This window comes from Hydra vulgaris, chromosome 05 (genome assembly GCF_038396675.1).
Source record: "Hydra vulgaris chromosome 05, alternate assembly HydraT2T_AEP".
NCBI lineage: Eukaryota > Metazoa > Cnidaria > Hydrozoa > Anthoathecata > Hydridae > Hydra > Hydra vulgaris.
In genome coordinates, this window is record NC_088924.1 from 29693391 (window position 1) to 29720356 (window position 26966).

General features: G+C 28.5%; 3 protein-coding genes across 3 annotated transcripts; 2 read left to right on the forward strand and 1 right to left on the reverse strand.

Moving 5' to 3' along the window:
- The first annotated feature begins 1438 nt into the window (after nucleotides 1-1438).
- On the forward strand, nucleotides 1439-2179 carry LOC136080314 (uncharacterized). Its single transcript, XM_065796932.1, has one exon. It carries the CDS (start codon nucleotides 1439-1441, stop codon nucleotides 2177-2179), a length of 741 nt encoding a protein of 246 aa, XP_065653004.1.
- An 11014-nt stretch (nucleotides 2180-13193) lies between these two features.
- LOC136080315 (uncharacterized) lies at nucleotides 13194-14733 on the forward strand. Its single transcript, XM_065796933.1, has 2 exons — nucleotides 13194-13279; nucleotides 13434-14733. The coding sequence occupies exon 2, from the start codon at nucleotides 13669-13671 to the stop codon at nucleotides 14731-14733; it is 1065 nt and encodes a 354-aa protein (XP_065653005.1). The 5' UTR covers nucleotides 13194-13279; nucleotides 13434-13668.
- Nucleotides 14734-20113: 5380 nt separating this feature from the next.
- On the reverse strand, nucleotides 20114-21653 carry LOC136080316 (uncharacterized). The gene is made up of 2 exons (XM_065796934.1): nucleotides 21568-21653; nucleotides 20114-21413 (listed from the first exon to the last, which is right to left on the reverse strand). The coding sequence occupies exon 2, from the start codon at nucleotides 21176-21178 to the stop codon at nucleotides 20114-20116; it is 1065 nt and encodes a 354-aa protein (XP_065653006.1). The 5' UTR covers nucleotides 21179-21413; nucleotides 21568-21653.
- Between the last annotated feature and the right edge of the window lie 5313 nt (nucleotides 21654-26966).

Consider the following 26966-nt stretch of genomic DNA (forward strand, 5'->3'; position numbering starts at 1 on the left):
TAAGTGAAAAGATTGGAGATTCTAATTTGCAGATAGACTTATCAAAATTGTACAAACCATTAATTGATAGTCAAATAAAGGAGGATATATCTAAATTGCAAGATCAAGCTAATCAATTTGATCTTACGTTTTCAAATGCATATCCTCAAATACTTACTTATGGATCTAAAGAAGTACTTCTTATGGATCCGAAGGATCTAATGCCTTCTGATGAATTTTTAAAGTTGGGAAAAATTGCAACAGGCTATCGTAGGATGTATACTTATAGTAAAAAGTCTACAGACACTACATTTGGAATACATTCTAAAGAGGGTAAATTTTTATAGGAAAAGTTCCAATATTAATTAATAATGATGATATAGATATAGATGGAATAAAATACATAGGTACTCCTGGTCTTTGGGAATTACTAACAAAGTCTTATCCTAATAAAGGAGTATATAATGAAGATGATCTTCACAATTATCGAGATATAATAATACAAACAGATGCAATTACTACTGAAAACCCATACAAACCAAAGTCTTCTCGTAGTGTAAAATACAGAGAAATAATATCGCCTATTTGGAAGGACATAAAAGATAATAGGAATCAAGAGGAAAAGGAATTGGAGGTAGAGTAAAAACTATAATTCTTCCTAGTGACCCTGATGCATTAGTTGATCGGCTTTATTTGTGTATAGCTGCATGAAAAGCAGGTAACACTGGAGCAAGAAATGAAGGTGTTGCAATTTGTGATGAATTATTAGGACAAGGTGAAATCGATAGTTCACAGTATAAAGTAATACAAAATCTTTTATAACTATATAAAAAAAATATATTGTACATAAAAAAATGCTAGTTATTAATAATAGGAGATATATAAAGAAACATGTTGTTGGAGGAAGTGGTATATTTGACAGTTTAATAAATTTATTTAGACAAGCAGCATCATCAAATGAAACAAGAGTGTCATCAGCTATGTTGAAAAAGATGGCTGCTACTGATTTAGGAAAAAATGCAATAACTGCTGCTAAATCAGCAGGAAAAGAACTTTCAAAATCAGCGATTGAAGCTGCTAAATATGCTACAGTTGAAAAAGGAAAACAATTAATTGATAAAGCGTCATCAAAAATAGCGTCACAACCTGTTAATAATAAAATTGATGAATTAATTTCAAGTTTTGGAGTATCTGAAAGACCTACTTCGCATGGAAAAAATGACGAAGAAGAGGTAATAACAAATATAAATAAATTGATGATGGGGTCTGTAAAAAAAGCTCCATGCAAAGGTCGCCCATGCAAAGTATCAAATAAAAATGCTGTAAGAATAGAAGATTTAGTTAAAATGGGACGCGGCCTTCGACTTGCGTAAATTTAGCTTTCGTAAATTTTTTTATATCGTTTTTAAAAATCGTCAATCGAAAAATTTTTTTTTTATATTGTATATAAAAAAATAAAATGACAACTTTTGAAGTATTTAATTTTACAGAACCGATAGAGATAGATAATGGAATTGACAGATATGAAGAACATATATATGAACCCATTAATGGCACAAATCTAAATAGTCCTGGAGAAATAAGAATCAGCATTAATGAACAAGATTTGTTAGCACTTCCATTTAAAGCGTATCTCTTATTTGAAGGGCAACTTGTTAAAGCTGATGGAACAGCTTATGCTAATGCAGATGCAGCTTATGCTAATGCAGATGCAGCTTATGCTAATGCAGATGCAGTATTTAATCGAATAACATACCAATTATCAAACAAAGAGATAGAAGCTGTTTATAATCCAGGTCAAGCAACTACAATGTTAGGAATGCTTAATTATGCAAATGACTTTCAATTAGCACAAGGACTAAATCAATTGTGGTATAAAGATACCACATCAACAGCAGTACTTGTTGATAACACAGGGTTTGCAACAAGACAAGCATACCTAATTCAGAAACGAACTACAAAAGGGTCATTTTCATTTTGCGTACCTTTAAGACACATTTTTGGATTCTGTGATGATTACGACAATGTTATTTATGGTCTTAAACATACAATAACTCTTGTAAGACAAAGTGATGATAATGCAATTTTTAGACTTGCTGGTGCAGCTGCAGGAAAAGTTATTCTTAATAGAATACAACTTCTGATGCCAAATTTGATACCATCATGTGAAGAAAAAAAAAGACTTATTGATGAAATTTAAAATAAAGTGACCATTCCAGTAAGTTTTAGAAATCGTCAGTGTTATATTGCAAATGTTCAACAAGTTACTTTATTTAATTGGGAATTGCCCTTACATACACCTCCTGAAAATCCTAGATACGTTATTGTCGGAATTCAAACAAATAGAGCTAACGGTGACCAAACTGTCAATGCTTCAATATTTGATCATTGTGACTTGAAAAATATGTTCAATATGGTTAATAATACCAGATATCCTACTGAAGATTATGATTTGTCATTTCCAAATCAGAAAATTTCAAGAATTTATAGGGAAGCATCTATGTTTAAAGAAAAATTTTATGGGATGACCGAATTGATCGCAAACAGCAACATAAGTCCTTCTGACTATAGAGATTTATACCCAATCTTTGTTTTTGATATTAGTAAACAATCAGAAACATTAAAATCATCATCAATACCAGTACAAATTAGAGCAACATTTAATACAGCTGTACCAGCAAATACTCAAGCATATGCTCTTGTATTATCTGATAAGATAATGAAACTTAAAGCAAATGATATTAAATTTAATAAGTAAATTTTTGAAAATTAAATTTTTTTTGAAAATTATTTAAACATTTTTTTTTATATAATAAAAAATGTATTATACAAAGAAAAGTTTAAAAAGTTTATTAAAAGAAAATAACATTTCAAAAACATCTGACAATATCGCTACATTGATAATGATTGCAATGGAAAATGGGTTATTAGATAAAGAATCTATTATGGCTGAAGTGAAAAAAGTAACTGAGAAAAAATCAGTTGGAAGACCTAGAATACATCCAGTAAAAATATATATATAATCCAAATGCGATTGAGATATTAAAAGCTAATTTAGATAAAGTAGATTGGACTTGTTTGTCTAAAAATCCAAATGCGATTGAGATATTAAAAGCTAATTTAGATAAAGTAAATTGGCGATGGTTATCTGAAAATCCAAATGCAAATGACATTTTAAAAAAGAATTTAGATAAAGTAGATTGGGATATGTTATCTGCAAATTCAAATGCCATTGAAATATTAAAAAAGAATTTAGATAAAGTAAATTGGAATTGGTTATCATATAATCCAAATATCTTCACATATGACTATGAAAAAGCTCTCAAATTATTCCTTAAAGAACCAGAAAATTATATTGAGATAAAAGCGAGAAAAATGTGGAATTTTTAATTGAAATTCAATTAAAAATTTATCTTTTAATGCAATTGCAATATTATATTCTGAAAAATTAAAAAAAAAAAATTCTATATGATAAGAAAAAATATTTTGAAAAATGATATATATAATCTTGACATATAAAAATGGCAAAAATAACAGTGAAAGAATTTAAAAAAATCGCTATAGAGCGAGGAATTAAAAATTATTCTAGAATGAGAAGAAGCAAATTAGAAGAAGCGTTATCGCACACACCTGTTGAGCGCACACTAACGCAATCTACATCAGTGAGTAACACACCGATTGAACAAAGACCATCGCAATCTACAACAGGTTGGCTTATGTCATATGTACCTGATACAATTAAAAATACAGTGAATACATCTACAAATTGGCTTATGTCATATGTGCCTAACACAATTAAAAATACAGTAAATACATTGACAGCAAAAAAAGAATCAACTAAAAAAAGTAAATTTAATTCTATTGCCGATTGGATTGGGTCATACGAAAATTTTAGAATCCTTATCATCTTTTCAACAGTTAGGATCAGGTTGGAGATTTGTTTCTGTTGAAAAGATGGATATCGATTTTATTGAGTATAATCCTATTAAAGCTACATCATATATTCCATTTGATAAAAATTTAGCAACTAAAAAAGCAATAATTAATACAAAGAATGAAGATAATCAATGTTTTAAGTGGTGCATCACAAGAGCATTAAATCCAACAGCTAAAAATTCTGAAACAGTAGATAAAGAGCTTAAAAATCAAGCTGAAAAAATAAACTGGGATAAAATAGATTTTCCTGTATCATAATCAAATCACACAATTTGAGAAGAACAATCAAGATATCAGTGTCAATGTATATGGTTATGAAAATTCAGAAGTTCATATTTTGCACGTATCAAAGAATAATAATCGCAAACATTTAATAGATTTTCTATTAATCTCAAATGGCGAAACCAATCATTACTGTTTAATAAAAAACTTAAGCATATTACTTTCATCACAAACATCAAATAAACGTTGCAAAAAACACTATTGTAGAAATTGTTTGTTAAGATTTAATTCTGAAGAATCTTTATCTAATCATAAACCGTATTGTAAAACACATGATTCAGTACGTATCGAACTTCCACCACCAAATTCAACAATGCAATTTACTAATCACAATAAATCAATGAGAGTTCTGTTTGTAGTATATGCCGACTTTGAAAGTTTTATAAAACAAATTGACACTTGTGAACCCGATCCGAATGAATCTTATACTAAACAATATCAAAAACATATTCCAAGTTCATTCTGTTATTATATTAAATGTTTTGATAAAAGTTTTTATCAAAGCAGACCAGTCACATATACTGCAAGTAGTGAAACAGATGATGTTGCACAAATTTTTGTTGATAGTTTACAAGAAGATATTAAGAAAATTTGTTATATGATTAAATTTCCAAAGAATATGATATTTACTTCTGAAAGCAAGCATGATTTTAATGCAGCAACTGAATGTCACATTTGCGGAAAAGATTTGGATAATGATAAAGTACGTGACCACTGCCATATTACAGGAAAATATAGAGGTGTGCTCATCAAAGTTGTAATTTAAATTATGAAATTCCAAAATTCTTTCCAGTACTATTTTACAATTTATCTGGTTTTGATTCTCACTTATTTATAAGGAAATTATCAGGAGGGAAATTGAGTTGCATACCAAACAATGAAGAAAAGGTATATTAGTTTTTCTAGAGAAATTAAAGTCGATGAGTATATTAAAGAAGGTAAGAAGTTTGAAGTTAAACGTGAGCTTCTTTTTTTAGATAGTTATAGATTTATGCCTTCTAGTTTAGATGCTTTATCAAAGAATTTAGCAAAAGACCAGTGCAAAAATATTGGAAAATTATATTCAGGGAAACAATTAGATTTATTACTAAAAAAAGGCGTATACCCCTATGATTGGGTAGACTCTGTTGATAAATTTAATGAAACCCAATTACCAGCAAAAGAATTATTTTTTTCAAAATTGAACGATGAAGATAAAAGTGATGAAGATTACTTACATGCACAAACTGAATGGAATGAGTTTCATTGCAAAATATTTAGAGATTATCATGACTTGTACAACGTTTTAGATGTGCTTTTACTAGCTGACGTCTTTGAAAATTTTAGAGATGTTTGTATGAATTGTTATAAATTAGATCCTGCTTGGTATTATACATCACCAGGATTAGCTTGGGATGCAGCATTGAAGAAAACAAAAGTAAAATTAGAACTGTAGATTACGATATGATCCTAATGATAAAGAAAGGAATAAGAGGTGGAATCATTATGATATCCAATAGGTTAGGATGACGAATATGACAAAAGCAAAGAATCAACATTCATACAATATCTAGACGCTAATAATCTATATGGATGGGCAATGAGTAAACCACTTCCAACACATGGTTTTAAATGGATGGACGAAAATGAAATAGAAAACTGGAAATCAATTACATGTATACTAGAAGTAGATTTAGATTACCCTGAACATCTACATGATGAACATAATGATTATCCACTTGCACTTGAAAGATTAAATACCGATAAAGTTGAAAAATTAGTCCCCAACTTGAATAATAAGAGAAAGTATATAGTACATTATGAAAATCTAAAATTATATGAATTATTAGGATTAAAATTACTAAAATTCACAGAGGGATAAAATTTGAAGAAAGAGCATGGCTCAATGAATACATTGAACTAAATACAAACCTTAGAACTAAAGCAACGAATGATTTTGAAAAAGACTTTTTAAACTCATTAACAACTCAGTATTTGGAAAAACAATGGAGAACATTGAGAACAGAGTTGATATTAGATTAATAACAGACAGAAATGAAGCTATTAAACTAGCATCAAAACCAAACTTTGAAAGTAGAACAATATTTGATGAAAACTTAATTGCAATACATATGAAAAGAACAAAGTTAAAATATGCTAAACCAATTTACTTAGGAATGTGTATATTGGATTTGAACAAAACTCTAATGTATGAATTTCATTATAAATACATAAAGAAAAAATATGCTGATCGAGCAAAACTATTATTCACAGATACAAATTCTTTAGGATACGAAATTAAAACAGAAGACTTTTATTCCGATATTTCTAAAGATATTGAAAGCAAATTTGATACAAGTGAACTTAACCCAAAACACCCAGCAATTAATAATGTAGGATTTAAAGTTGGTCTTAATAAGAAAGTAATAGGAATGTTTAAAGATGAGGCTGGAGGAGCACAAATTGAAGAATTTGTAGGACTCAGATCAAAGTTGTATTCTTACAATGTACACGGAAAAGATAACAAAAATGTAAAGGAGTAAAGAAAAACGTTGTTAAAAAGTATATAACACATGAAGATTACAAAGATTGTTTATTAAATAAAAGAGATCTTATTAGGAAAATGAATGTAATAAGATCATATTCACATGAAATTTACACAGAAGAGATCAATAAAACAGCATTAAGCGCAGAAGACGATAAAAGAGTTATTTTAGAAGATGGAATACACACATTAGCATATGGACACTACAAACTAAACGAAAATAAGACAATAGGACAATTAGGAAAAGAGGTAAAGGAGCCCAAGGGGTAGGGGAGCCTAAAAATTATTTTTTGAGAAAAAAATAATTTATAAATAAAAATGGAAAATATTTATAAACTTGTCAATGTTGAAGGAATAATTCTACCTAATGAACCAATAACAAATTTTCAATTGATCAACGCAGCAAAAGTATTAAAAATAAAAAATTTAAAGGTGTATTTGTAAGAGATCAATTACCAAAAAATGCACAAAGAAAAGAATGTGGAATATTAAATACAGGAGATTCGAGTACGCAAGGATTTCACTGGATTTGCTGGTACAAAGATAGAGATAAAAAACTAAGTTTTGACTCTTATGGGCTACCACCTTCTGTTGAAATTGTTAATTATTTAAAAAGTCCTGTTTATTATAAAAGTCAAAGAATTCAATTTGGAAATACTTCATTCTGTGGACACTTGTGTCTCTATGTTTTAAAAAAACTAGATGAAGGATATGATTTTCAGAATATTATTAATAATCTATGGTAATTTTCTTCTTTATATATAAAATGCCTGTTGATAAACTCGGACGTACAACAATTTATTCAATTACAAGTCGAGTAGTTTCAAATGGATTAACAGCATCTCAAGCTGATAGTATGTTTATTAAAAGAAATGGACAAAATAATGCAACTAGTAATATTGACATGAATACAAACAAATTAATAAATGTAGCAGAACCTACAATTCCAAATGATGCTGCTACAAAGTATTATGTTGACACAATAATACTTAATCCTAGCAGTTTAGAAATAGTACCAAATTCAAGTTTAACATGCATGGGAGTAAAATCCCAGACTCTTGAACCAAGTACTGATGGAACAGCAGTTTTTAATCAAAATAGTGGTCCTGGTATTCTCAGAAAACTATGGTTAGAATTTAAAGGAACAAACCCTAATGGAAGTGTATCAAGTAACGTATTTATTAGGATATATGCAGATCATACGCTTTGCATAGGAAGTATAGCTTGTGATTTATTATTCGCTCCACTTGGTGGACCATTTTATACTAACACTTTACAAGGTTGTAATATGCATTCTAATATTGAATTAGGGGGATACTTTACACTTGATTTACCATTTAAAAATAATCTAAAAATTGAATTAAACAATAAAACTAGAAATCCACTTACATATTCGTTGCAATCTTTTATTACAATAAGTTCAACGCAACAAGCAAATATTTCATTAATACCCCCATTTATTTCAGATCTTAAACTATACTCATCCACATTTAGATATTTGAACACAACTTATGGTAATGAATATATATTATTGAACACTGCAAGTAATAGAAATGGTGTTTATTTAAAATATATTAGAATGCATGTTATCGGTAAATCTGGAAATTGGTGGGAATCAAGAGTACGGATGTATGACGGAATCGATTCTCCTAAAAATAATGACTCAGTTATTCAACCTTGGACACCCCATAACTATAGTAATTTATTATTTCCTGGATACGAAAATAATAGCAGATGTATATATTGCTCATCTGGTTTAGTAGATTTTTATTTATCTTCATGGAATGGAATTAATATTACTTCATTTGCCAATAGATCATCTGGACTATTGTGTCAATCAAAGCCAAAAATTGATTCTACAACTACTATTTCTTTTTACAGAAATTTTGGTAAAAATGACTCCATGCCTAGCGTTACTAATGGTTGAAGATTAGTAGTAACAATAAACTCTGGTGATGAGCAAGTTGGGAAATCTGGAAGTTTTTCTGAGTTAAAAGGAGTAATTAACTTTTATGCGTAGCTAAGTTCGAAGAACTACTTCTTATGAGTCTGAAAGACCTAATGCAAAGTAGATTTCATTTACGCTTAGGCTTAGATTTCACCTTATAATTATAATGAATACCATGTCATTCTAGTTGAAGAGATCTCATAATATACATGTTGAAAAATGGTTGAAATGTATCATACTTTCTAGCTCACACAAAAAAATCAAAAAAAATCAAAAAAATGAGCCAGAACCCGCTTTTTATACTACTCCCCGTTGTTTTAATACATGCTTGTATTCGCCTTGGCATTGATTCAATTAAGTTTTCAATCATCTTGATTGGTATTTCTAGCCACAGTTTGGTCAGTTCTTGTTTGAGCATTTTGTGACTAGTTAGTTGCTTTTTTGTTAGTTGATAATCCGTCCAGCTCCATAGATTATCGATCGGCGTAAAGTCTGGTGATCGTGCTGGCCAAGGCATAAGCCGAATTTTACTTTTAAGAAAATAATCAGTGATTTAATGTGATGTATGGCATGGAGCACTGTCTTGTTGAAATAACCAGTTTTGATCAGCCTAGAACAAATCGCGACTAGGGGTAAACGCGTTTTCCAAAATATCGCGATACTCATACTGGTTTAATCTTCAATCGTATATTTTATGATAGCCAACGCCAGAGCCTGATATACATCCCCATATGTCGACGGAACCACCAGCTTTTTAAATACGGCTTAGTACCCGAGAAAAAAATCCGGCCAATACTACTAGGAACCTGTTTAACTTCCTGCTAATCCTGCTAATACGGCTAATCCTGGTAAGTTTTCGCTTAATACGGCTAAACTTAATAAGTTTCCCATTAGTCATGGCTAATGAAATTCACGTTTATAAATTTCCTGCTAATCCTAGTAAGTTCCTACTAAGTACTTACCAGGATTAAACGAAATACTAAGTAAGTTCCTAGTAATTTTCAAAAATAAAAGTTCGTCTTATTTGTTATACGCCATATTTTATTTATTCACACGGAAGTCAAGGCAACTCTAAAACAGCTTTTTCAGATTCAATAGTTGACTAATTAATTTTTGTAATTCTATAGTATGAAAGCTCAAGAACATCTGAAAACGAATGCATGGCTTGCAATTTATTTATTGGTTTGTTTGCTAATGTTTTATAATGTGTTTTTTAATGTTAATTTTAACTCAAGCATTTTCTGTATCTTTCTAGCATCTTTTGTAATACAAATTCTAGCATTTTCTGATTCATAGTGATATGTATGGTGACTTGTTTTTTATTTCTGTTTTTTTTTTGTCCTTATTTATGATTTTTTATTGTTTACAATGTCACTCTTATTTTTTACTGAACAGACTAAATATATATTGACATTAAAAATTGATCAATATTAAAATCGCTGTCTTACAGAATATATTGTTCTGGTAAATATAGTACTATTTTTATATTGATCTCTTGTTAAAACAAACTATAAAACTATTGAATACTGTTATAGTTTGTATAAAATTAAAGATTCTCATTTTGTGCAGTTGTGGATTCGTGACGCCAAAACAATTGAAGCTGCTAGAAAAACCATTCCAAGAAAAGCTGCTATAATAGCTCCACAGATAAAGTATTACTATATTAAGTATTGTTGCATACATGGTGGAAAGAAATTTACAAATAAAGGCTATGGAAAACGTCAAACTTCGTAAGTACTTTTTTTATTTTATAATTTTGTTACTATTAATAAAGAATTTATTATAAATAAAGGTTTAAAAAATAAATTGATAACTTATTTATGCATAGGAAATAAACAATGTTCTAATTTAAATGCCTTATTTCATCAAAGGATAGCATATTTATTTCATGAAAAAATAACCGATTTTGAACATGTTTATTATAGAACTTATAAAAAAGAGTGTCCATCCTTCTTAAGTTTTAAAGTATCAGAAGATGGGCAAACATTAATTTTGCAAGATTTAAACAATGAACATAATCATGAAGTATCTGAAGTAAGTTATAATTACTTATAACATTTATGATAAAATGTCCTCAAAATATGTGAATTAAATTCTTGAAATATCCTGCAATTTTTGAAAAATTTTGTGACTGACATTTTCTGGAAAGGTATTGTGGTTAGAAACCATATTAGATTATATGTCGTAGGTATTTTTTGATTATAACGAATAAAATAATTGCTTTTAAAAATAGATTTTGTATAAGCACTTACCAAATCAAAGAAGACTCACTAATTATGCTATTGCAAAAGCAGAAAACTTGTTACGCTTAAAAGCTAACAAAAAGCTACTTCAACGTGAATTGTCAAAGGAGACTGGCAAAATGATAACTCTTCGTGACTTATCAAATATTGCTGCTTCTGCACACAAAAGTGATACACGAAATAATTTAACAAGTTTTGTTAAGACTTTAAAAGAAAAATACAGTAAGAAAGTCATAAAACATTTTTTGTAAAGAATTATAGTTATCATTGTTTTCATTTTATGATTTTCATATTGTTACATATATAAATATACATATATATATATATATATATATATATATATATATATATATATATATATAATATACATATATATATATATATGTGTATATATATATATATATGTTTATATATATATATATGTATATATATATATATATATATATATATATATATATATATATATATATATAGTATATATATATATATATATATGTATATATATATATATATATATATATATATATATATATATATATATATATATATATATATATATATATATATATATATATATATATATATATATATATATATATATATATATATATACATTTACGTATATATAAATATATATGCATAAATATATATATACAAATATGTTTATATATATATATATATATATATATATATGCGTTTTAGATGCTAATGTAGATGTTTTAACAGATGCAGAAGATAATTTACAAGGGTTTTTCTTCCAAGATACTTCAATGCATAATGCTTACAATGCATTACCTGAATTTTTATGCATGGATGCAACTTATAAATTATTAGAAATTTGTCTGCCAGTATATATTCTGCTATGTGAAGATGGAGCTGGTAAGTTTGGATTCCTTATTTATATAACTTTAGTTACTAATTTTGAATTTGGTTACTGCTGTGCTTTTTTTGTTAGATTTTTGAAATGTGCTTGTTACTAGAAGTATTTTTTATAGGTGAAAGTGAAATAGCTGCTGTAGGTTTGCTTACACGTGAAGATGCTGCATCTCTGGGGTATGATTTATTAACTATATCTGACTTTGATGTGTTTACTTTATAGCAGATGAAATCAATATTAAATAAAACAATCTGACAATATTAGGTGTCCTTGAGTCACACACACACACACACACACACACACACACACACACACACACACACACACACACACACACACACACACAAAATTCTTACAACAAAAAAAATGCATATACATAGAAAAAAGATTGTTTAAAAGTTATGAAATCTTTTGTACATAATTTTTAGTTGGTTCATTGAAAGATTTAATCAGGCCTTCCCAGGAGAGGCGTGCGGTCGGTCGCTTTGAGTGACCACGCATATATATATATTTTTTGAGAGTTTGGCCACGGTTTTTTAGCATATATTAATGACGCATTTTTAAAAAGGCGCTGAAAAAACCTAACTAAATTGTCGTATTATTTTATTATTTTTATTCATAATTTATTCCTATTATTAATATAAAAATATGAACATAAAAATGAAATATATATATTTATACTTATTTATAAAAATTTTTTTTTTCTTATTACAATTTTTTTTTTTATGTCTAGTAAACATTAAAAAAAAAATTTATTTATTTATATTTATTTATATTATAATTATTTATAATATATTTTTAGGTGTTGATATTTTCAGCAACCATATTTGAGACAAGTCGAAAAAATAAACAGAAAATGTGACCGAAAACTTTTTTAATCAATTTTGAAAAATATGCTCTACCGACGCGGGATGCGAACCCGGGTCTCCGCGGCGCTTTGTAATGTCTTAACCGAATGAGCTAAACATTCATATACTTATCAAGAACCTTGTAGATAATAATTCTTCTAGAACTTAGAAGTTATTTTTTGTAAAAAGACATACTTATGCGAAAAAATTTAAAATTCAAAAAAAAAAAATGTAAAATAAAAAAATAAAAATTTGTTATAAGAAAAAAAAATTCAAAAAAAATATATATATATATTATTTTTATGTTATTATTTCCTTATTAATGAAAAGAATAAATTATTTAAAAAATTACAAAATAATACAACGAATTTAATTTGATTTTTTCAGCGTCTTTTTAAAAATGCGTTATTTTTAATATATGCTAAAAAAGCGTGGCCGAGTTATCCAAAAAAAAAAATATATCCGCGTTCACTCAAGGCGTGCGACCGCACGCCTCTCCTGGGAAGGCCTGTTTAATAGTTATAATATTTCTTGGCCAAAGACAAGTCTATTCATGACAGATAAAGACTTGACATAGAGAGATGTATTGCGTGGTGCTTTTCCAGGGGTTTCTCTATTACTCTGTTTATTTCATACCCTGCGGTAATAATCATTGTTTATATATGATTAGTTATTTGATTAAGGAATATTTTCTTGTTCAGATTTGAGTTAGGATTTATTTTAAATTTGTTCAATTATTTACAGAATCTTACATATTTTGAGTTTTCTGAGATGCCAACATTATCTTGTATTTCAGAACTTTTAGTCGTGAAATTACAACTGTCAAACTTGGGATAACTAGTGGGGAACGAATTTCATCTCTAGAGTTTATTCAGAAATTAGCTTATGCAACCTCAGAGGAAAATTATGACGAATTGTTTAGACTATTTGTTTCATCAGCTCCTTCCACTGTTATAGATTATTATAACAACAATTGGCATAATATTCGTGATGAGTGGGTTTTTGGTTTGAAATTTGTCAGTGGAAACTTCATGAATAGCACCAATAACCGCCTGGAAAATTTCAACGGAAAGTTAAAAGAAGTTATTGAATGTAATAGCTCCTTAGAAGACTTTCTTGATAAATTCTATGTTGTTTTAACATCTATGCGTAATGAAAGGGATCATAAGACAATTTTCCAAATGCAAAAAGTTTCTGTTGATGTATTTGATCCCAATTCTGCTGAGGCAGCTTATAAAAAAGTTTTGACATTGTATGCTGCTCGACATGTTCTAAAGCAGATGAGCTTGCTTAAAGAAGTTACATTATTACCAGGAGAACATGGCCAATTCATAGCGAACAGCCATGAAGGTGTTCATACAGTAACTTCAAATTTTTGTTCTTGTATGTTTCGAAAGTCAATGAGTTTACCATGTTGTCACATATTTGCAGCTCGCCAGATGCTTGGGATAATTTTGTTTGATACTGAGTTGTGTTCTGAGAGGTGGAAATTACAGTACTATCGTCAACATCAAAGAGCCTTTGGTACCCCAGTCATGGTTGAAAAGTCTGCAACTGTAGATTTTCATGTTACTCCAAATATAAAAGTGTATTCTCAGCATGAGAAGTTTAAACTTGCTGTGCAAGAGACATCACTTCCTGCTACTCTTGTATCTGAATCTACAGGTCAGACACTTGAACAACGCCTGAGTCTTTTGCGAGCTTTAAGTAAAGGTTGGGCAAAGGGAAAGGTCATGGTAGTTAATGAACTTATTGAAGAAGATGATTTAGTAACATCTAAAAAAATATCTAAACAAACAGGAGCATCATCATTACCAGTAAAATTAGTTGTTTTCGATGCTATTAGTTTAACAACGTTTTCTGCAGTTGGAACCGTTAATTCAATTGACTCACCTATTAGTATTGATGTATCAACCATATCAGCTAGTATTTGTTCAACAAATACTTCTAAAATGAGTGCATCTAACAATGTTTCCTACACAGATTCAATAAATTCATTGAGATGTACAGCAAATAACAACTTTTTATCAGAGCAAGCTGAAATTGCAGAAAAAGCACCAAATCAGCAAGAAGAGTTGGACATCTGGGAGGAGTGATCCAGATGCAGGTTAAATTATAGATTTGTTGCGATGTTCTTGTAACTATGTGTTTAGAATAATATATGTAAAACAAGAAGTAAATTATTTCTAGACTTCAAGAACCATATTTTATTGTAGATTCTCGCTTGGCATGGATTCATATGCCTAAACATGTTATACACTGCGGGCGTCCTAAAGGTTCTTTCAACTCCGACAGATGAAGCAACTGTAGTAAGTTCAAGAACTTTCAGTAATTCCTTATTCACACAATCATTATGAGATTTCCACCAATCACATGGCCTAATAGTTTGATCAATGTTATCATGGAACATAAACTTTTGAAATGGTGCTGCTTCTGCTTTAAAGTTAACCAAAAGTGGAAGAAAATCTGAATTCTTTGTAGGTGCAAAGTCCATTATAATTTCTATTTCTTTATCAGTTAATTCTTTACCTCTGTATTTAGGATTAACAATATTAGCCAAGAAATGAGCTGGGGTCATTGTCTGTCGTACTCTTTTGGATAAATTCTTCTTAGCATCTTGGCTAATCTTTGGACTTAATTCCCTCTGAAGATTTTTCCATATCACTACACTGTCACCAATAGTACTAGTGTCCTGCTGCATCAAGTCTAATGCAACAGCAATTGGTTTAAGCATTTGTAACAGTTCTTCTGCACTTTATTTTACACCAAGGTTATTTATAATAGTTTTAATAATCTTTTAAATTATTGTCCTGTTTTCTTCATAAATTGTTAACAGAATCGGCCAGTGTTTTAGATAGGATTCAAGACAATCAGCCAATGTGTTCCATCTGACATCTTGGGGCATTATAAGTCATAGCCCCTCTTTTGCTTTGTATGTAGCAGCAGCAAAATTGTTGTTTCTAAAATGTTTAACAACTTGAACAATCTGCTTCTTGATGTTTGCTGCGTTATCAGTTACTGCACTGTGAACTTTACAATCAAATTGTTTTTCGCATTTGTTAATGAATTAATAGCAATGTCAACCAAATTGTCAGAAGTATGTGAATGGCCGGAAGTATGAATTGTATCTGCAAGATAGATATCTGAATTTATTGTTGTTACTGTTGCACAAACTATTGGTTCATTATGAACATTGCTCCATCCATCAATACTCATGGTCACAGACTGATCACGTAGCAAACCTGAACAGCTAGTTAAACTGTTCTGGTGAACAGTATCTAGAAGTTTTCTACTAATATTGATTTTATTAGGAGGGTTATATCCCGGGCTTAAAAAATGGATCATCTTGATCAACTTTGGATGGTCAACCATTCTGAAAGGCGAGTTAGTAGCATAAATTATTTTTGCTACCTGCTCATCAGTAGCTTCTTTTTCAGATTTAGTGGTTTTATTAAGGTATGAATCCAATTTAGTTGTCACTGTCTTGCCACTGCTTGGTCTTGTCTCTGCTTTTTTATTTTAACACAAAAAACTTGTTTATCTACATCAGATTGACTAGATTCAGTTTTCTTAACAGAGCATTGATTAGTTTGTGGTTCTTCAGTTGCCTGGTTGATATTTTCTAAGGGTTTTTTGACAAATAATAATGCTTTTGTCATCTTGAACATCTTTCAGAAAATTACATTTACCAGCACTCTTGTGGTTTCTCATTCGAGCAACCAAACTTTGCATTTGTACACCCCAGCTTTTACGTTAAGCTTTACTACCCTTTTTCCCAAACTTTGCAGGTATTTCTTCAAACCATGTCCAAACTGCATCTCCTTTTCTACCGGCATGAGACATTTTTGTTTCTAGTTATATTATTTTTATTTTCAACTGAAAAATAACAACCAGTTATATATGAATACTGTAATTAAAAAAAAATTTGATTATACTCTTATATAAAAGGAATATATTTATATTTATTATATAAATAGTAACAAAAACAGAGATTAATGTAATTAGTCAATAAGTTAAAACATGAAAAAAAAATTTAATTAGACGGTGTAAAAATCTTACAATAAATTTAAAAATTTAATGATTTATATGACTACTATATATTTTATAATGCATCATCTGACTATTACAACTAATAGTAGTTTATGCAACTAATAGTAGTTATATTTAGCTAGTGCAATTTACTATAACTTGATTAATCATCAAATAATCATTAAAAATAATTAAAATCAAAAAACTCAATTTAAATCATGATTTTTATTCGTCTGATTTAAATCATGACTTAAATCGATTTAAATCAACTGATTTAAATCAATCGATTTAAATCAAAACAACACTGAATTGTCATAACAACAATTGATTACTATCATCCTCAAAAATTGCAAAATTGATTATAAAAATTGAGTATAAATAACAAAATTTTCTTTTGTTATTTATAATATGATTTTAGTTTTAAAATACAATTTTACTTTTGCTAATATTGCCTTGATTTTTCCCTATTTACCTTATCCACCATTCATCTTCTAGGTTTAAGTTTTACTTCCGATCTTTCTAGGAAACCGCATTGAAATAATATTTTCACTATTTGGTCTTTTGCATTCAAACATTAGAAATAGACTCGGAATTGTGAAAGCAGGCAAATTGGTTTTCCTATTCAAACTATTTAATCAAATAGCATTAGAATCAATGAGTTTAATTGATTGAATCTTTGAAAATTTGTGAATAATCAACATTAAAAAAGATTTTTTCAATGTTTTAAATTAATTTAGTAATGATTACATTTTATTTTAAAAAATTATTTTATTAAAAGTTTATTTTTCCAAAATGTAATTTAAATCAAAAAAATCAGATTTAAATCAAAAAAACCTGATTTTAATCAAAAAAATCGATTTTTTTGATTTTTTTAAAAAAAATCGAGAATTTATCAACCCTGCGACAATTAGAAGTTGGTTATTATTGGCTTGAAAAATTAAGCAATTAGTAATTGCTTTGAATAAACTAAATCATCATAACATCATCATCATCATATCATCATCATCATCATCATCTTACAATCATCATCACCATCAGCGTATTAGTGTCCTACATGCAGATACCCAATCATCTGTAACTTTACTATCTTATATCAAATTGCATATTATTGATGTATAAACTGCTCTTTTTTTTACCCCAATAAATCTTTTTAGAATATTTATTACCTGGCAATGTACTATCAGTAATTTCAAGTACCATCGCATTGGGAAGTAGTGACATTTACTAAAAACCCTCTATCTCCTGAGAGTTATATTATTGGGGGTAAAATAAAGAGCTGTTATACATTATTAATGCAATCCATAAACTAATACAAATCTTAGAAAATTATAAGAAAAAAAAATGTAAGGAATTGCTCAACTAATAAATACTAAACTAATAATTATATGCCACTAAAGTAAAAAAAAAAGTAGTGACATTTACTGATACCCATATCTCCTGAAGCTTTCAACATCTTTAGCAATACATCAAGGGTCCAACACTTTGTGTTAAATAGAAATTTTCGATGACTGTTGGCTAATGATCAATAAAATAAACTTCAAATCATGAAAGTTTTACTTTATTAAAACCATATTTCAACAGCCAGCAAACTAATTCAAGTTGATGATAATGATAAAACTAAAGAAAAATAAGAATATAACAAAAAAACTTGTAAAAATAATATAATCAGAACATAATACATTCAGTACCTAACTAAACTTTGAGAAAAAAATGGTACAGTAAATACACATTTTTCAGCCTTTGTATTGGTAAACCTAAAAAACTAATCATATAGCAAAACATTTAGGAATGTTGTTACTAGTCACTGAAAAAAAGCCGTAAAACTACTTCAATTTACCAATTAAATCTAACCAATAATTTAATTAATAGATAATTTCAACAAATAATTCAGAAATAAGATTTCCAATCATTCAAATTCCATTACATTCATAAATTATTATTACTACTCTGCAAAAACTCTAAACTAATTATTTAGAAGCCAGATTATTAATGCAATCCATAAACTAATAAAAATCAGAGCAAATTATAATAAGAATAGAAATTGTAACTAATAAATCCTAAACTAATAATTATACCACTTAAGTCATGAAAAAAAGACCACTAAACTCTATATAAAACTACACAGATTATAATATGCTTGACTCATACTTTAAACTAACCATTTGCAGCTGATGAAAAGTAAAAAAGAACTCTAAACAAACTCTAAAAGTAAACTGATTATTATATGCTTGACTCGTACTTTTTATTAATTATTTGCAGCTGATGTACAATAAAAAAGAACTCTAAACAAACTCTAAAACTAAACTGAGAATTAAATGATTGGCTAAAAGTTTTTACTAACTATTAGCAGCTGATGTAAAGTACAAAAAAACTTTAAACAAGATCTATCTTTTGGTGATTTGTTTGTGGTATTAAATGTCAACGGGCCTATTAGTATTGAGAATATTACAAATTTTGAAAATATTAAAAGAATTGAAAAAATAAAAAATAATAACACTTAATAAAAATAATAATACATTTAATAACAGTTGGGAACATAATTAAACACAATTTGGCAACCCAAAAAGTATTAAAACTGCATACAAATATTGCTACGTAACCATTTGCAAAAATGGTTGTAAAACATTTAAAACAGATCAGATACAAAATATAATAATAAAGTAAAACATTTAATACCAAATAAAATAAAATAAATTATAATTGCACATCATTCTTAAAACAATTTAGCAAAAACGACAAAACCAGTATTTTGATTTAATAAACCAAGCCTCTTTCTTGCCAACACATTTTTTGTGAAACCACAAAAGGCAGGAATCACATGCTATTGAGCACCGAACGTCATTGCCCACGGATGTACTTTTTTGGCACACTGCACAAGGCCAAATTCGTTGGTGAGACTTGATATCAATTATTTCGTGGAGCACTTTCCACCCATCTGAAGTAAAATATGATTGCAGAGACAAAAGAGATCCAAGTGCACTTTCATCAAGAATTGCTGAAGAAATACAATTCACTCTTTTTTCTATACAACTACTCTGTATAAGAATACATAACTAGTATTATTAGATTGGCAGGAAGCAAAACGTTTGCTCGTACATTAAATTTAGGAAATATCAATAAATAAAATAAACTACAAGTTGTAGTCTACAAAATAGGTTATACATACTAGCATGTCTTTTAAACGGATGAAGTTTCAAAAAAGTACTGGCCCTTCATGCAACTGACGTTGTCGTTTTTTTGGTAGACCAACACTGGTTAAAGTGGAACCGTTAGGACGCCCGCAGTGTATAACATGTTTAGGCATATGAATCCATGCCAAGCGAGAATCTACAATAAAATATGGTTCTTGAAGTCTAGAAATAATTTACTTCTTGTTTTACATATATTATTCTAAACACATAGTTACAAGAACATCGCAACAAATCTATAATTTAACCTGCATCTGGATCACTCCTCCCAGATGTCCAACTCTTCTTGCTGATTTGGTGCTTTTTCTGCAATTTCAGCTTGCTCTGATAAAAAGTTGTTATTTGCTGTACATCTCAATGAATTTATTGAATCTGTGTAGGAAACATTGTTAGATGCACTCATTTTAGAAGTATTTGTTGAACAAATACTAGCTGATATGGTTGATACATCAATACTAATAGGTGAGTCAATTGAATTAACGGTTCCAACTGCAGAAAACGTTGTTAAACTAATAGCATCGAAAACAACTAATTTTACTGGTAATGATGATGCTCCTGTTTGTTTAGATATTTTTTTAGATGTTACTAAATCATCTTCTTCAATAAGTTCATTAACTACCATGACCTTTCCCTTTGCCCAACCTTTACTTAAAGCTCGCAAAAGACTCAGGCGTTGTTCAAGTGTCTGACCTGTAGATTCAGATACAAGAGTAGCAGGAAGTGATGTCTCTTGCACAGCAAGTTTAAACTTCTCATGCTGAGAATACACTTTTATATTTGGAGTAACATGAAAATCTACAGTTGCAGACTTTTCAACCATGACTGGGGTACCAAAGGCTCTTTGATGTTGACGATAGTACTGTAATTTCCACCTCTCAGAACACAACTCAGTATCAAACAAAATTATCCCAAGCATCTGGCGAGCTGCAAATATGTGACAACATGGTAAACTCATTGACTTTCGAAACATACAAGAACAAAAATTTGAAGTTACTGTATGAACACCTTCATGGCTGTTCGCTATGAATTGGCCATGTTCTCCTGGTAATAATGTAACTTCTTTAAGCAAGCTCATCTGCTTTAGAACATGTCGAGCAGCATACAATGTCAAAACTTTTTTATAAGCTGCCTCAGCAGAATTGGGATCAAATACATCAACAGAAACTTTTTGCATTTGGAAAATTGTCTTATGATCCCTTTCATTACGCATAGATGTTAAAACAACATAGAATTTATCAAGAAAGTCTTCTAAGGAGCTATTACATTCAATAACTTCTTTTAACTTTCCGTTGAAATTTTCCAGGCGGTTATTGGTGCTATTCATGAAGTTTCCACTGACAAATTTCAAACCAAAAACCCACTCATCACGAATATTATGCCAATTGTTGTTATAATAATCTATAACAGTGGAAGGAGCTGATGAAACAAATAGTCTAAACAATTCGTCATAATTTTCCTCTGAGGTTGCATAAGCTAATTTCTGAATAAACTCTAGAGATGAAATTCGTTCCCCACTAGTTATCCCAAGTTTGACAGTTGTAATTTCACGACTAAAAGTTCTGAAATACAAGATAATGTTGGCATCTCAGAAAACTCAAAATATGTAAGATTCTGTAAATAATTGAACAAATTTAAAATAAATCCTAACTCAAATCTGAACAAGAAAATATTCCTTAATCAAATAACTAATCATATATAAACAATGATTATTACCGCAGGGTATGAAATAAACAGAGTAATAGAGAAACCCCTGGAAAAGCACCACGCAATACATCTCTCTATGTCAAGTCTTTATCTGTCATGAATAGACTTGTCTTTGGCCAAGAAATATTATAACTATTAAACAGGCCTTCCCAGGAGAGGCGTGCGGTCGCACGCCTTGAGTGAACGCGGATATATTTTTTTTTTTGGATAACTCGGCCACGCTTTTTTAGCATATATTAAAAATAACGCATTTTTAAAAAGACGCTGAAAAAATCAAATTAAATTCGTTGTATTATTTTGTAATTTTTTAAATAATTTATTCTTTTCATTAATAAGGAAATAATAACATAAAAATAATATATATATATATTTTTTTTGAATTTTTTTTTCTTATAACAAATTTTTATTTTTTTATTTTACATTTTTTTTTTTTGAATTTTAAATTTTTTCGCATAAGTATGTCTTTTTACAAAAAATAACTTCTAAGTTCTAGAAGAATTATTATCTACAAGGTTCTTGATAAGTATATGAATGTTTAGCTCATTCGGTTAAGACATTACAAAGCGCCGCGGAGACCCGGGTTCGCATCCCGCGTCGGTAGAGCATATTTTTCAAAATTGATTAAAAAAGTTTTCGGTCACATTTTCTGTTTATTTTTTCGACTTGTCTCAAATATGGTTGCTGAAAATATCAACACCTAAAAATATATTATAAATAATTATAATATAAATAAATATAAATAAATAAATTTTTTTTTTAATGTTTACTAGACATAAAAAAAAAAATTGTAATAAGAAAAAAAAAATTTTTATAAATAAGTATAAATATATATATTTCATTTTTATGTTCATATTTTTATATTAATAATAGGAATAAATTATGAATAAAAATAATAAAATAATACGACAATTTAGTTAGGTTTTTTCAGCGCCTTTTTAAAAATGCGTCATTAATATATGCTAAAAAACCGTGGCCAAACTCTCAAAAAATATATATATATGCGTGGTCACTCAAAGCGACCGACCGCACGCCTCTCCTGGGAAGGCCTGATTAAATCTTTCAATGAACCAACTAAAAATTATGTACAAAAGATTTCATAACTTTTAAACAATCTTTTTTCTATGTATATGCATTTTTTTTGTTGTAAGAATTTTGTGTGTGTGTGTGTGTGTGTGTGTGTGTGTGTGTGTGTGTGTGTGTGTGTGTGTGTGTGTGTGTGTGTGTGTGTGTGTGTGACTCAAGGACACCTAATATTGTCAGATTGTTTTATTTAATATTGATTTCATCTGCTATAAAGTAAACACATCAAAGTCAGATATAGTTAATAAATCATACCCCAGAGATGCAGCATCTTCACGTGTAAGCAAACCTACAGCAGCTATTTCACTTTCACCTATAAAAAATACTTCTAGTAACAAGCACATTTCAAAAATCTAACAAAAAAAGCACAGCAGTAACCAAATTCAAAATTAGTAACTAAAGTTATATAAATAAGGAATCCAAACTTACCAGCTCCATCTTCACATAGCAGAATATATACTGGCAGACAAATTTCTAATAATTTATAAGTTGCATCCATGCATAAAAATTCAGGTAATGCATTGTAAGCATTATGCATTGAAGTATCTTGGAAGAAAAACCCTTGTAAATTATCTTCTGCATCTGTTAAAACATCTACATTAGCATCTAAAACGCATATATATATATATATATATATATATAAACATATTTGTATATATATATTTATGCATATATATTTATATATACGTAAATGTATATATATATATATATATATATATATATATATATATATATATATATATATATATATATATATATATATATATATATATATATATATATATATACATATATATATATATATATACATATATATATATATATATATATATATATATATATATATATATATATATATATATATATATATACATATATATATATATAAACATATATATATATATATACACATATATATATATATATATGTATATTATATATATATATATATATATATATATATATATATATATATATATATATATATATATATATATATATATATATATATATATATATATATATATATATGTATATATATATATGTAACAATATGAAAATCATAAAATGAAAACAATGATAACTATAATTCTTTACAAAAAATGTTTTATGACTTTCTTACTGTATTTTTCTTTTAAAGTCTTAACAAAACTTGTTAAATTATTTCGTGTATCACTTTTGTGTGCAGAAGCAGCAATATTTGATAAGTCACGAAGAGTTATCATTTTGCCAGTCTCCTTTGACAATTCACGTTGAAGTAGCTTTTTGTTAGCTTTTAAGCGTAACAAGTTTTCTGCTTTTGCAATAGCATAATTAGTAAGTCTTCTTTGATTTGGTAAGTGCTTATACAAAATCTATTTTTAAAAGCAATTATTTTATTCGTTATAATCAAAAAATACCTACGACATATAATCTAATATGGTTTCTAACCACAATACCTTTCCAGAAAATGTCAGTCACAAAATTTTTCAAAAATTGCAGGATATTTCAAGAATTTAATTCACATATTTTGAGGACATTTTATCATAAATGTTATAAGTAATTATAACTTACTTCAGATACTTCATGATTATGTTCATTGTTTAAATCTTGCAAAATTAATGTTTGCCCATCTTCTGATACTTTAAAACTTAAGAAGGATGGACACTCTTTTTTATAAGTTCTATAATAAACATGTTCAAAATCGGTTATTTTTTCATGAAATAAATATGCTATCCTTTGATGAAATAAGGCATTTAAATTAGAACATTGTTTATTTCCTATGCATAAATAAGTTATCAATTTATTTTTTAAACCTTTATTTATAATAAATTCTTTATTAATAGTAACAAAATTATAAAATAAAAAAAGTACTTACGAAGTTTGACGTTTTCCATAGCCTTTATTTGTAAATTTCTTTCCACCATGTATGCAACAATACTTAATATAGTAATACTTTATCTGTGGAGCTATTATAGCAGCTTTTCTTGGAATGGTTTTTCTAGCAGCTTCAATTGTTTTGGCGTCACGAATCCACAACTGCACAAAATGAGAATCTTCATATTTCTTAATAACTGATTTTAAATCTTCAAATGATAAAAAAGTATCTTTGCATGCCAAACAAGTTGACATCTTTTAAGTATGAATGAAATGAAATTTTTCAAATATTTTTCCAATTATTGGAATTTAAAATATATGAAATCGGAATTTGTTTTGACACGTGCCTTTTCAAACCAATAAACGGGCTTTCGGCACTATAAGCAAATTTCGTTTAAGTGCCGACTTTCGGCACTGTCGCTGGAATTTTGGTCCGCGAAAATTTTTATCCTGGACCAAAGTTTTCGATGAAATTTTTAGTTCGGCCGGATCAATTTTTTTGATAATTTTGGTCCGCTTTGAAAAAAACGATCCGTGATAATATTTTACAAATTGCGCACAAATTTTGCAGTTTTGATATCGGACCAAATTATTAATTAAAATTTTTGATCCGTGTGAAAAAGTGTATAATATTAAATTTGATATAAATTTTTTTTACAGGTTTTTGAAATCAATTATTTAAAAAAACAGCGGTTGTCCTATTTATAACTTTTCATAACTAAAATTTACGGACATTGATTTATGCTTTTTCACTCTCTCAGCACTTAATGATATTTGCATATCTTTGTACTTCTTGATTTTGATGGCTTTGCCTAGTTGCATAAAATTTGCGTCTTGGACTAAATTTAGACTACACCATCATCATAGTATAGCAGAGCTTGATCTGATTATTAAATTTGTCTGGAAAACCGTCAATATTCAGAACAAACTATAATAGACTTAAAACCAAACCTTAGGGTACATCGATAGTAACCATGGAAAACTATGCTTTGATCCATGCACATAGCATTCTCATTGATTCCTTGGCTTTCCGGAATCAAAGCTTCTTATTGATTGCATAGCTTTCCAGAACTTTGTAAAAGGTAAAAGGAAACTCTGAATATTATTTCAGAAAATGAATTTTAGTTTTAATATTTTTATTTTTTCTGTTTAAAAAAATATCTTTTTAGAAATGCATTATACTAACTTTTATTTTTAATAAAAAGTAAAAATATTACATAAAATATTACACCGAGTAATAATTTAAACTAATGGGTCAATGAAAATTTTATTATATATACTTTGGGGGACGTTTTAGAGACGGTTGGGAAATCCTGCTCTAGGTGTACCTAAAATTATTTGGGTTGCCACTATTGAGAAAGTTTAGAGTATCTTTTGGTGCACTTTTCTTTGAAAGTTAAAGAATATGCTGAATGCCCAGCATATGCTTCAGACATGTCTGAAAACTTGTGCTTAGATTTAAAAAACTATTTTAGTGTATAGTGACAAGTAGGCTCATTACAATTTAATGTAGTTTAGGTTAGTGCAAACTTGAGAGGACTGACAGAACCTTTTTTTAATGGCTATTTTATAAGGAGACGCTAAGAAGTGCATATTATAAAGTCTTATTACAGACCTCTGCAAAAATAATGCCAAAATTGTGGGGGAAGAGGGGTCATCAACTCCCTAAATGGTACTATAAAAATGTTCATGGTACGGGCCTGATAATAGATTATTTTACATATTGAAAAAATCAGTTAGTCCGTAGGTCGATGCCTAATGTAAATTGTTAGTGTATTCTACAAAGTTATATAATTCTACTTGTTTAAATGTAACAGCCCAATCAAAATTGTAAATATTTAATTCGTACTTGTGCGTGTTTTGTATAATTTAGGGTACTTTTAGCGGCTGATGTTTTAAATACGTATCTTTTAAACGTATGACAGGGTTCGTAGACAATTTTTCATATAAATTTCCCTGATTTTTTAAAAATCAGTCAATTTTCCTGACTATTTTTAACACGGAATAACATTTAAATAAGCCATCGGCTATATTGGATATGTTATAAATGACATTTTAGGATTGTCAAAACAAATAATTACAATAAAAGCCTTATCTTAACTGTATGGTATCAGTTAGAGAAAAAAACACCATAATTATAAAATAAGTCACTTTCTCTATTAAAATTCCCTATCTAATTAAAAATTAATAATTCCCTGACTATTGCCAAAATAAACCAATTTTCTAGGTTTTCCAAGTTTACTACGAACCCGTGTTAATACGTATTATAGGACTTTTTATGTATTATGTACGTAACTTTTCTAGAAAAACTTCGTGCATATATATCGGTATTTGCTTTTTTTTTGTCTTACATTTATTTTACTTAAGTATTCATAGGGTTTGTATTACATAAGTAGACTTGGATTGGACGTAAGCTTTGCTTTTAAATTTATAAGCCATATGCAATTATAAAATTTTTTATTTTTAGATTT